At 39.1% G+C, this 12,970-nt stretch overlaps 2 protein-coding genes across 6 annotated transcripts in view; both read left to right on the top strand.

The window, feature by feature from the left end:
• The window catches only part of LOC140940087 (cytoskeleton-associated protein 5-like), a 55,333-nt gene extending 53,044 nt beyond the window's left edge, over positions 1 to 2,289 (top strand). For both annotated transcript variants that reach the window (XM_073388975.1, XM_073388974.1), the window contains one exon: positions 524 to 2,289. In XM_073388975.1, coding sequence (XP_073245076.1) covers positions 524 to 637 — 114 coding nt within the window. In that variant the 3' untranslated portion in view covers positions 638 to 2,289. The remainder of the gene's footprint in view (positions 1 to 523) is intronic.
• A 2,186-nt stretch (positions 2,290 to 4,475) lies between these two features.
• LOC140940144 (myelin regulatory factor-like) overlaps positions 4,476 to 12,970 on the top strand; it is a 32,362-nt gene continuing 23,867 nt past the window's right edge. Inside the window, exons 1-5 of one of the 4 annotated variants that reach the window (XM_073389044.1) lie at positions 4,476 to 4,779; positions 4,917 to 4,992; positions 8,450 to 8,547; positions 10,852 to 10,897; positions 12,564 to 12,664. In XM_073389044.1, the coding sequence (XP_073245145.1) occupies positions 4,740 to 4,779; positions 4,917 to 4,992; positions 8,450 to 8,547; positions 10,852 to 10,897; positions 12,564 to 12,664 (361 nt within the window). In that variant the 5' untranslated portion in view covers positions 4,476 to 4,739. Of the gene's footprint in view, positions 4,780 to 4,916; positions 4,993 to 8,449; positions 8,548 to 10,851; positions 10,898 to 12,563; positions 12,665 to 12,970 lie in introns of those variants that run through there. The other 3 variants (XM_073389043.1, XM_073389042.1, XM_073389045.1) reach the window with 3 other exon arrangements.

The following is a 12,970-nucleotide window of genomic DNA, read 5'->3' as shown; positions in this document are numbered from 1 at the left end:
TTACATTCTCGCTTTCTCCGGCTTTATGACTTGGGTACGTACAGAAGACTCTTTCTAGGCCGGAACCCTCGGGTCACCTTACATGAACTTTCTCCGAGCAAAAACCCTTAAGACTCCCGTACATGAACTCTCTTCGAGCGGGAACCCACGGGACCACCTTAGATGAATTCTCTTCGAACGGGAACTTGCGGGATCACTTTACGTGAACGCTCTCTGAGCTGGAACCGTTGAAACACCATACGCAAACTATCTCCCAGGGGAAACCTTTGGGACCACCTTACGTGAATGCTCTTCGAGCAGGAAATCCCGGGACCCACTCTAGGTGTCCGCTTAAAGATTTTTGCTTCACAAATAAATAACAATTATTCACCGAAGTGGAGGTGGCTAGTGGAACGCCCCGCAATACCTGGAGCAAAATAATTACTACAATCTCTTTTGACCAATTGCAGCTAAAACTGTTTAATCATTGATCGTTACTGGAAAACTCAAGTTGATCAGATTTTTCTTCTTCCTTTTTTGACAGCCCTCGGTCGTTTCGCAATCGACCGATTCAACAAACTCAATAGTCGCAGATCCAGACAGCATATTGGATATCAAGAAAAGACTCGAACGTATAAAAAATAATTCAAGAAACTGATAATGCTCTGCAATCTTAAGTTTACGTTATCTGGCGAAGAAAACAAGGCAATCGGAGCTGTCTTCTTTAAATTATCAAACATACTTAACATTAAAACTCGCGAAAACACGGAGGAAGAGGCGAGTTACAGCGGAGTCCATTCGCTGGAATCAAGCGAAATCAAGCCTGGAAAGAATAAATGGTGTATTCACAGCACAGACGCTTTCATTCTGTAGCTATTTGTTGCTGGGACAGTCAACAACAGTGTGCGTTTTGAGGAAGTTATTGCACTTCATATCTCTTCTAGCAAACTGCATCACGTGAAGTTTGTGTCGTGGAAGTGACAAAAAAAGCAAGAAAACGAAGTTAAATTGTTCATCGTTAAGCGTAAAACGCTGTGGACAGCAGAAAACTTTGCTTCTGATGTCTTCGAGGCTCGAGGAGACATATTTTGTTTTGGAAACACAATGCACTTACGTTGAGAACATGTTCATGTGCGATGTGCAAAAGTGACAAATCATACACATCTTTTTCGCTGTGGGTATTTAAACGTTGGCTCCCACTTTGTAGGTGACTAAGGGCGCGTTTGATTGACAGGAATGTGTTTAAACGAAACATACCCTATATATCTTATGATCCAATGCAAAAGTTGCTGAAACATGTCTCAAACTGGGCAAAATACTGTTTTCAGATGTATGAAACAATCTAGCTTGTATGACAAGCTTTTGTAGGGAAGAGCCTGATTCTTAGATAGATCAAAGATCTGGCCCGGTTCCTATAAAGGTGGTTAAATATGCTAAAGATTAAGCCAAATTTTAAGCACGGTTTTCTTGTCTAAGAACTTGTAACTCATGCTTACAAAATACACTTGATCCTTTTTCTGAGATACAGTAGTGATAACACAAAATGTTTACTCTAAGCAATGCGTAGGAAGGTAAACAAAAAAAATTGGAACTAAATTTTAATGCTGGATTAGCGCCAATCGGCTTTTCAGGGACCGGGGGTCATGTGTTTGACGTCACTGAGCCTTTGCTTCACAGAGCCAATGATACCGCACGTAAGAAATTTTAATGCGTGGGAGAACGCTATTGGCCTCCTTCACCTTCCCTTGCGCGGCTGCCATACGGCAATGACCCGATGGATCAGGAAGGATTTGCGCCAGTCATTCTGTGTATTCTTATTACGAAATGCGATCAATCAAACGCGCTCGTGAATTCCAAGCGAGACAACAAAATATCCACTACCCTAGTTCTCAAGGCCTTCTTCTTAAACGCTAGAGCAAATAGTCTACGGGCTTGGAAAACTGAGATCTTACATGTATCTGCGCTTATTCAGTGCGGTTTGACACGCGGGTAGTTGACGTGTAATAAGAAAGAAATCCAAATTCTTTGTTTAACTTGTCTGTGTTGTACAACTAGGTTTCCGTACAGTGCCTAGTGGTGGCGCGTTTTACCGTTGTATTAGGCAAAGTTAATGAGAAAGAGTGATTTAGGGGATCATAAACCGAAGAAAGGCTGGTCCAAACATTTCGGACCGAAGAGTTATAGTTTGATTCATGAAGCTGTTCCATTTTCCATATCAGGTACTATAAATAGGTGTGTTATTGTTTATAAAAGGATATTGTACAGTGGAATGCTTGTACATATTGAATTAAAGAAATTAAACGCTTTTTATTTTCCATTCCTGGTAAATTGCGATGGGCTTTTCTAAAGAAAAAGGGTGTGGTTTTTATGGCGCGACAGGTGTGGGTTAATGCCGTGACAGGTGTGGTTTTATGGCGCGACGGTTCCCATCGAATGTTATGGGTTTCCTCAACGCTGTCAAGTTTTTTTAAAGAAAAGGAATTTTAAAAAGGTTAATCAATGCAACAAGGTTCGCGCTTGTATGGATACAAGTCATGGGAGGATATGTAGACAAAACCACGCTAATTACTCGGCACCTCGTTCTCCCTGACCTGCTGCATGCTGACAATGATAATTTATTCATAATTTGCTGCTCTGATTTAGTCAATTCTCTCTTATAACAAACACCTAGACTTGGTCTCCGCTGTTGTTTTGTGTGTTTTTTTATTTTTCGACTTTTTTTCTTTCCTTCAGTTTGTTTTTACTATTGTTAAGGCGAAAACCTCACGAAAGCAGAAACTTTGTGCTGGTCGTACTCGTGTCCTTCTTTGAGAGAGTTGACTGTAGACAAGAGGTGTTGAACCTTTCGTTTTGTAAAACAAACCGGTCAGAGATTGGCACTTTTAGGGCTACGCCCTTTTAGACCCCGCTGAGTTGCTATTTCTCCGATATTGAATCATACGTAGCCTGCGTAACAAGCGTTTCCGTTTGCTTTCGGAGCAAAGAAAGACCGAGAAACGGGATTTTAGGTTTTGTCCGCACGTAAAATGGAACGAGAGCCATTTTCGCCCGGTCTTCGACTCTCATTCTTTCCTTAAGAGAATGGGGCGCATACAGGAATACAGGAGCGGATCTAGGGGGAGGGTGCAGGGGGTGCGCACCCCCCCCCACCTCCCTGAGATGACCTGCGGTTTTCGAAAACAACTGGTATTCTGCAAAAAAAAAAAACTATGTGGTTTATTGGTGTTGGAGTAGAGCAAGATACGAGTGCCCCCCCTCCTAAAATAAATCCTGGATCTGCCCCTGGGAATATGAAAGGAAACGCATTTGACAATGAGTTTTTCTTTATCATCGACGCCATTCTTTTGTGAATAATCTCGATTTCCTTAGCGTTCTAGAAATTCCAGTTGGAAGGTATAAATTGGAAAAATTTCTGTGACCAACGGCATTCTAGTGGGTTTTAAAGCTAATATAGCTTGTGGGGCCGTGTTACCAGAATTTGTCCTGGGTTTCCTCCATGCTGTCGGTGTTTACTCAAAATCAGTCCCCAGTCGATGTCGCTCTCTGTTTTCAGCCTCGTTCCAGACCTTTTGTTTGACTGCTCGCGCGCACTTGAATACGCAAAATACGGACCATTTTGCAGTCTAATCCATGCTGCTCTCTTAATTGTGCTGTTTTTAGATAAAAGTTGTCTGGGATGTATGCTGGTTAGATTAGGGACGGACCATTGGAAATGTGACAATTCCCCCTCCCCCCTCCCAAAAAAAAAAAAAAATTCCTGCAAGGGAAACTTGTGTAAAAAATATCCTGCAGGCGGTGATACCTAAAAACAATAAGTCATATGCCCTAGAAAAAATTCCTGCAGACAAGCGGGCTTTTGAAAAAAATTCATGCACTAAAACTTTTTCACCTCCGCTTCGGTTATTTCTAATGGTCCGCCCTTAACGAACAACAAAGTGGTTATATACTCTGTCTGAAGTGACACGAGGAGGGACCGAGGACAAGAGCCTTTTAAAAACAAAACTGAACGAATGCAAGGCTGGCACTACGGCAAAGGGCTGATTTATTATAGGTCAATATTAAAAGAGTTGACTGTAATGTTACTTTGGAGTCAGGAAAAGTTTTATAGGGGTAACAGACAGTAAAAAAATGAAGAGAGCAGATTGAAGAAATCGGGCGAGCATAGGAAAGGGCAGCGGGGTAGCGTCAAGGTGCCACATGATTGACAGGGGAAAATCTAGGGGAAGAACAACGTTGCGGTTAATTTCGTGGTTTCTTTCTTCCGTCTCTTTCTCTCTTTACCCTAAATCCCTAGTCGACCTAGGGAAATAATTATTTAAAAAAAGAAAAAGGTTAAAAGAGGCAGAACATAAACAAACCGGACATACGATATTAGCTGGTCTGTAAAGGCGCGAAATCCACCACGGGTGGCCGACAGACGTGGTCAGACGTATCTCTGGAGTAAGGTTATTGAACAAAGGAAGTTTCTTTCGCAGATGAATGAAAAGCTATTTTCAAAAGAAAATTTTTAGGTTAAAAAGTAATTAATTTTGGGACGTATAATGATACGATTAAAACTGACAAGTAATTCGAGTTGGAGATATAATGACAAAGCAAGAAAGTTAAGCACTCGCGTCACGTGCTTTATCTGTCAGCGGCTCAAAGCTTTCCGAGTTTACACATTTCGAAACGGTAAAGGATGTCTTTTGAGGGGCTAGCGTCGACTCACATCTCTTGATCATAAAAAGACTGGCCTTAGATGCAAAGGACTTTAACAAGTTATGAACCATTCAGACGATCCTAATTTACATTCTGCGTTGGGTAAGTGCGACGAAATCAAATTTCTTGACGACGCACAAGTGCAACAGTCGATGATTGCAAGGTGCTTATTTTGACTACAGTTTGCTTCATTCGTCTTCATCGCTTCTGAAAAGCCGTGTGGTCCTTTTCAATTTCAGAACTAGACAAAGACGTTTTAAACTTTCCTTACTTGGAAGAATATCTTTCTTCTGATGTTGTGGGCGTCCACGATGGGTAAGTACTTTTTTTACTTAATTCGTAAGACTTAAAATTATGCACGCACTAGCATTTCATAATAATCACGCATTCAGGGCATGTAAAGGAAATTGAATACCGCGAAAGTTCATTGACGAGTCCGAGCATGTCTTACTTTATCCGTTGAACTTATCATCACAAACACAGAACAGCATAATTACAAATTAAAAATGTTATGAAGCAGTAATTGGTGCCAATTGAATTCCTTTGAACTCTACCAAATACCGCAACAAACTTAGTTTCATTTTAACGCTTTTAAAACATGCTCGTTCCTTTTAAGCTTATATTTTATTTGTAAAATGGCTTAACTTGTATCAAGTATACTGCTTGCTGGTAAAATTTCCGGTATTTGGAAAAGTGAGGGGGCTTTATTTTGCGTCAGCGGGCAATATGGCTTCTTTTATTTTCTTCTCAAAGCGGAGTCAAGTTCGTCAATATTCAGCACAAGTTGTTGTTTTAGCTGAAGCTATTTTTAAAGTTTGCCATATATAGTTCTGTCCTCAGGCCACAGGAAAAATGGTCTTGAGGTTTTGAGTGCTCTATCCAAAACGTTGAGAATTGTTAACAAATGCTGCATCAATACAGTATTTCCCAAGAAAAATATTGTTACTTAACACTTTTCTTACTTCAGAACAGAACAGAAAACTTGACGTGTCTTCTAGCAGGTCATCAGTGAATCTCTAATAATGGGATGTTGGGCATATAATGGATGTATCAAGCTATTTTATCTTGTTTTTATAATTGTAATGCGCAAGCAACGGTTATAAACTTTATTTGTTTTCCTGTGGCGATTAGAGAATTTGCTTTGAGTGTATTTTTCGCGGTTCACAGAGAAGGTCAAATCTGTTGGACTATTGAACTAATGAGTTTCGGCAAATGCAACAAGTCTCAGACGATACGTCAAAACAATTGAAGGAAAAAATAGTGGTTTATTATCCGTGGTAATTGAAGTACGGCGATTTATTATATATGAATTATTCGGACTCTTAGGTAAACACTTTCAGTGAGAGAAAGATGATCCCTGCAAGTTCTAAGCTGCCTTTAAATTTATATTGATTTTACTCTTAAGTGACCTAAGTTCATGTTTCTTCATAGATTCTCCATTTTTCTGTCGGAAGTGTTACTGATTTTTCTTGGTGGCGAAGTGTTGAACTTTGATCGTTCGTTGTTGGAGATCAACTAAAAATCAGTTAATTATTAGCTCATTTTTGCCATTTTGCTCTCAGAATGTTTATCCACGTGTATTCTTTTACGCGTGTATGCGTGCGTTTTAAAATTTTTATACAATTGTCTTTCATGGATTAGTAATTCGTTGAATGATTTTCTTGCTTTAAAGAGGGATTACATTTTTTATCTTAAAGATCTGTGAATCAAGTTTTGCCCTCTTTTGTATTATGTTTTTAAAACCTGTGAGAAATGTTTCAGTCGACTGACAACGGACTCATGCGACAAATCAACCGGAAATGCTTTTGAATTGTTCTCCGAGACTTGCAAAATTCTCTTGTAACGAGAAACGCCGCCTCTGATCCCATGTTTGTGTCAATATTTACATTTTCTTCGTGTAAAGGTTTAAGTTTTCAGCCAAATCACAAGTCTAAGTTTAGTCTTTTCAAGTGTGATTAGTTGCTTTGCTTCTTGAATAACAACCGAGCATCACGCTAACCTTTGGAAATTTTATTTGAACAATTTTATCGGTTTATTTCAATTTTTTCATCAGGAAATCTGTTGCTGTTGTTATTAAAGATCTGGCAATTACTACTGTATAACACAGAGCAGAAGATTTGAAGGTCTGACCTTTTATGACCTTTCATGCGAACTTTTACAGGCTTGGGAAATTCAAGTCAGATAAATTTTAAAATCATTCATCCAGAAACAAATGCGGTGGTTATCTTATCGAACACTTGAAAACTCAGTTGAATTTAAACAGCAATGTTTTAATTATTGACAACGTCTCTTTGTTCTAATAGAGTTTCATAGGGAGTTTTAGATCAAATTAAAATAATGCCCGAAGAGTTATTGTTGAATTTGTTATTTTCTTTTTAAATATGAACTGTGTATATTTTGAAGTAGGTTGCCATTTTCTTTTGTTATTAGTTCAGCTGGTTAATTATGCTGTAAGTAATAATGAAATTTGGTAAGTAAATACCAATGGAATGAAACAGTTCATTTGACACATAAGCACTGGCAGTCATGCAAAGAATGTTTTAACTAAGCAGCAGATAATGTTGTGAAGACAACATTAAATTTGATGCTAAACTGATAAAAATGAGAAAATTAGGAGTGACAGGAATTTGAATCCTGTCCTTGCACTGACAAGATGCATTGCCTAAATTTTAGCCTGCATAACAGGTGCTTTATGAGCCAAGCGAGGCAAACATGGCATTTTGCGCAAAGCGCAAGACAAGGGGAGGAGAAAAATAAAGTGCCTGTTACCAGTCCATTGTTCTGGCTCTTCCCTCATTCACTACATGAACGTTGCATTCCAATAATTGGTTAATTGTTGATGTGTTGTTCTGGCAAGATTCTGGCTTAATTTGTCTGGAACAAAATAGCCGCCATGCAGTCATGTTCTTTTGATGATGCTGTTGGAGAAGCTCTTTGATTATTTCCAAATGTTCTAGAAATAAAGGAAAAACAAAAGAAATTTTTAAATTTATTACTTAAGAGGAAAGGTGTCTTTGGAAAAAGACTGATTTTATTAACTTTTTGAAATCAATTGTTGACAGGCCAAATTAAACACGACTCATAAGCTCACGATGATGTGAAACATGACCTTGGAAATTTGTTTGAATGACAGGTTTTCCCTCTTTCTTTCTCGCCACTGTGTTTGGACATAAACTTAACTTTGACTGAGACTGAAACTTTCACTGTGCTGAGTCTTGAAGGTGATTCATGGCCTGGTAGTTGTTTTTTCCCGTGGGTTATGCTGCTGTGCGTGTTTCTGGTAGGCAGAAAGGTGACAGTCTGAAATGTCATACATCTCTGCCCCTTAACCTGTGGTTGTAGATGTGTGACAGTTTAGACTAGAAAGGTGACAATTTTTGAGTTATGGATTGTGTTTTGATTGGTCTTTTTGACATCACCACCGTCAGTCAATATTTGTGGGCGTAGGTGGGTGGAAGAGCCAGAACAATGGACTGGTAACAGCCGCTTTATTTTTCTCCTCCCCTTGTCTCGCACTTCGCACTTGTTTCACGCTTCGCACAAAATGTTGCATTCACCTCGCTTGGCTCATAAAGCACCTGTTATACAGGCTACCTAAATTTCTTAGGTTCTTTTTGGATCACTTGGGTTGACCATAAAACTATGAGAACACATCTGTAAACATTTGTTTTATCCCAAGTTCATATATGGTTTGTTTCAAATAGTACTCACGATCAGAACACTGAAATACTTCATTTACCTGATTTACTTTGCGTTCTTTTTTATATACTAGGTGTAATGATGGAACTGGGCAACTAAATTTTGGATTTACAGATGATGTAGCTGGTCAGGACAATTTACTCTCTTTCAATTTAGGAGCAAGATATAGTGGTATAATACTCCATATTCAATTTTATCAGTGTCACTGTTATTAAATAGCGTGAATCCTCTATTAAGCTGGCCAGGGTCTTATTTATTTCAAGCCCCTTTGTGGGAGGGCTGAATAGAGACAGGGGCTATTTGAGAGGGGAGGGAGCTTATTTAATTTAGAAAAGATGATGGTATCAGTTCTCCATAAAGAACTAGAATACAAAGTGGAGAAGTTTAAGAACAAGAAGTTTTCGGTCATGCAGTTGAGGATCAGAATCAAATCTGAACTTTCAGTTGGTAAATTAACCATCCCAGATCAGTCCACACAAAATTTTACAGTCGTGATTGATTAATACAATCTATCATTAATTTATTAGTGAAGAATAATTAGGGGTGGGGAGGAGGGAGGTTACTAACTTTCTTGCCCTGAAAAGGTCTGAAAGGGGCGGGGGGCTTATTAGAGGGAGGGGGCTCATTTGAGAGGGGGGGGGGAGCTAAATAGAGGATTTACGGTACTAAATTTTAAAGTGAAATTTTTGTGAGATTGACACCTTTGCGACCAGCACAATGTGTTGGACAGAGAGATGACCATGTTATAGAGGGTCACCCAGGGGTTTCAATAATAATTTAAGTAGCCAGCAGGTTTGACTAGATTAAGCGACTGCAGGAGTCCATCAAATGGAGCCTCCATTTCCATTAATTTCTTGAGTCAACCCTTTCCCGAGGAGATTTATAAATAGAATGGCTTGTTTCCCGTGAAAAGTGTCATATTTCCGTGAGTTTCCGTGAGTTTCCGTACGTTGACTCCAAGGGCTTGTATGGGAGATGGAGGCTCCATTTGATGGACTCCTGCCGACTGTATCGACAAGGAGTTCCCACATTTCTCCCCCTTTTCTATGGGGTCTGGGAGAGCATGCTCACTCAGAAAATTCTGAAAATGAAATGCCTTCAAATGCAATTTCCAGCATTCTGGAGATTAAATTGAGTACATGCAAGAAAATGTAGGGTTCATTCAAGTTTTGATTTATCAGCCGCTCAATCAATGATATATTATTTGTTTACAATGTTATTAAATGTAGTTCCTTCTTTTTTCGGGAATGAAAGAGTAGCAGATGTGTTTTGGCGTTCGTCAGTGTTTATTGAAACCCCTGGTCACCTAAAAGGAGTAAAGAAAAGCTGGGCAGTCGATTTTAGTAAGATGTGCATCATGTCAAGGTGTCTGTTAAGAGATATTTAACTAGCTGGATTACATTGTTGGCTTTGGAAGCAGGAGAGATGATGTGAACCCTGTGTTCTGATTGGCTACCCGAGCTGGCAAAATGAGCCAATCTTGCCTGCTTGAGATTACCTGCCATTTCCTGATAGAAAAGATTTGTTTTGACCATATAATGAATCCTTTATTGACCGAGGCTGGTGAATCAAGATTGCTCAGTATTGGCCATGTTCTTTTTTTACATTTTATGAAAAAAGACTTGATCTTGTTGGTCATTATCCAGCCACCTGACCCAATACGCTTAATCAGTGATGCATATGTGACATGCCTAGTAAATGCAATATAAGCACCCATATCCAGTTTTTCTAAAGTTACCATGATAGAATTCTTGAAAAAGAATGCATTCCTATATAAGAACCTAAATTTGATGAAGCCTCCTGTTATAAACCCTTCTGAACATGATCTCCCTGTGTGGTCTTATATTAAGGAGCTGCTTCCCTGAAGTACTAAGGAATAAATACAGGCCGGAAAGCTTTTGAGACAAGCCCACTTTTTCAACCGGGAACTTCTGTCTACACTGTATTAGCTGACATTGCATACTGTGTGGCACGAAATTTTTGAGAGAGTTTATTTTTGTGCATCTATGACTTTTTGTGTTTTGCGGGAGCTAATTTTTGTGTTTAGGACAGATTGGTTTTGTTGATGGGAATTAATTTTTGCGATTTTCAGAAAGTCCCTGACAAATCATTGAAACTATTTTCAGTTTTCAGTTTGTTTTTAAACAATACTATAGTGCGCTTACCCTTTGTATATCCATATTTGCATACTGTTTTGTTTCTGAATGAAAGAGACTGGTCATGAAACAGACACAATTAGGACTTAGTCTTAGTACTGTATTTGTGTGTAGTGAATTTAAGTTAGAGAATATTTAATTTGGAATAAATTTTTGCAGGAAAAAAGTTTGCAGTAATTATTTTTTGCAGGAACTTATTTTTGCAAATCACCGGAATAATCACAAAAGTTGAAAAATTTTGTGCTACATGGCATACTCACTTGCCAGTCAGTGGTTTGAATGAAACTAAAGCTGAGTACTGATGTGTTCTTTTGAACAGGAAACCTTGGTTTTCCTTCAGATGGCCAGGTGGCTTCTGTGGGACAGTAAGTATATACAGTACTACGTGTAGTGTTAGTTACGATTATAAACCATCCTTTCAAGTAATGTAGAAGGAGTCCCAAGTGACGCTTGATAAAATTCTAGATTCTCCTCTTACTTGGATTTGTGATGCTCATTTACCAAAAAAAAGGGGACAGAGAATTTGATAAAAGATCAAAAGTCTCTCAGGGCCCTATATTCCACTCAGCCCATCAATAAGCCTGCAAATACAGCCACCCCTCTTGGTTACCCTCACTGGAGAGGTTTCTCAAGAGAAACATCTGCATTTAATTTTGGGCAAAAAATTCCATACTGATGTTGGGGTACCAGTGAGATGTACATGTAAATTTGTTAATGTTTCTGTTTCTCGTTGTTAATTGTCATAAGATTTGGAGATCAGCATAGCCTGTGTGGCAGGCATTCGAAAGGGAAGGGAAAGGGGATTTCAGATGTGAAAGAAGCGCAAGGGGTGCGCAAGGAGGGAAGGGAAGGCCTGCAAGGACACTATTGTTTTTTTACGTCATAAACGTAAACCAATCACAGCACACTTCCAGATCTGGGAAGTGCACTTTGGACCTTGAGAAATATTTGCGAGATTCCAGAAAAGATCAGAAAGGTCTCATAAAAGGTGAAGACTTCAAACTTTTAGAACAAACTAAAGTGGAACCTCCATTCAAGGGACACCCTTGGGACCCAGGCAAGTGTCCCTCAAATAGAGGTGCCTCGATCTTGAATGGAGGTTGGGCTGGAGTTTGTTAATAATTAACCGACAAATAAACTATTTTTCTTTCATTATTTCTCGGAATCTGCTGCATTCATCATTTCAAGCTCTAAATGATATATAAAAAATCATGATTAAATCATCTCTGCAATGTTGTGTGTTGAATGGGGCAGGAACATGCGACGAACCCCTAAGAACATCTGGATGGGTCAGGTCAGGGAGTAAGACACCAGGAAATGGTTTAGATATAAAATAAAAAGAGCCTACATTCCAAATGTCATGTGTATGTCCTATAATATAGCTAGCACTGAAGGGTGAAAATAGGTCTTTTGCAATGTTAAGTCTTTTGATCAACTTTCTGTAAAAAATATCTTTGTGGAAAAATGATTTCACTACAGGTAACCTGTAAATTTTTTAACAGTTTATCTCAAAAGTAGCGATTGTAGAGGCCACTGAAAATTTATTGAAGGATATAATGGGAAAAATCAACTCTTGCAAAGATCAACTTTCTGTAAAAAATATCTTTGTGGAAAAATGATTTAACTACAGGTAACCTGTAAATTTTTTTGACAGTTTATCTCAAAAGTAGCAATTGCAAAGGCCACTGAAAATTTATAGAAGGATATGTATGGGAAAAATCAACTCTTGCAATGATTGTGTGGTTTTCCATTCCAGTCCTCTTAAATTTTGAACTGTCTTAAAATCTTTCACTTAATATTTCTATTTGAGCCTTGTAACATTGCCTTAAGGGAAAGCTTTTATGACAGTTGGAAATTTCAAAATTTAGAAGGATTTGTATGTCGGTGTTTACGGACTGAATTGCTTTGGTCTATTGATTTGGCAACAACACAAAATTTTATGGACCAATGTAAACTTGAGGACCATTATTATGTTGTTCATTTGTAAGGCAGCATTCCATGGCATTCATCTGTATTCTTTGTTTTTGTTAGCCCAATAGACATTCCTAACTTTGGAGGACATCGGCGTAGCAAAAATTCGCCTCTTACTCCACCAGATTCGGATGGGCCGGACTCTCCAGATGGAGATCAAGGTTTGAGAGAACTACAAAGCATCAATCAGAACAGTATAAAATGTATTTACTATTTTAACAACTGCGTCGCTTAGTGGAGGTGGGTGCCCGGGTTGTCCAGGGGCTTCCACTTTTGGCAAAGGCAGCCCCTAGACAGAGTTACTCCTTCATGGCTGGTAAACCCGCGCCTCCCAACCTTAAGCCCCCAGGCCATGCCAAAGGGACCTCCGTGCTGACCACCAAGCCTGAAGAGAAGGGACTCATGGCTGAGAGAAGCCTGAGCCCTATACTCCAATCTCGGGGGCATTCATTATTTTTTAAAACGAA

Source organism: Porites lutea, chromosome 6 (genome assembly GCF_958299795.1).
Source record: "Porites lutea chromosome 6, jaPorLute2.1, whole genome shotgun sequence".
NCBI lineage: Eukaryota > Metazoa > Cnidaria > Anthozoa > Scleractinia > Poritidae > Porites > Porites lutea.
Note: the sequence above shows the minus strand (reverse complement) of the source record. Positions and strands in the feature narration are given on the sequence as shown.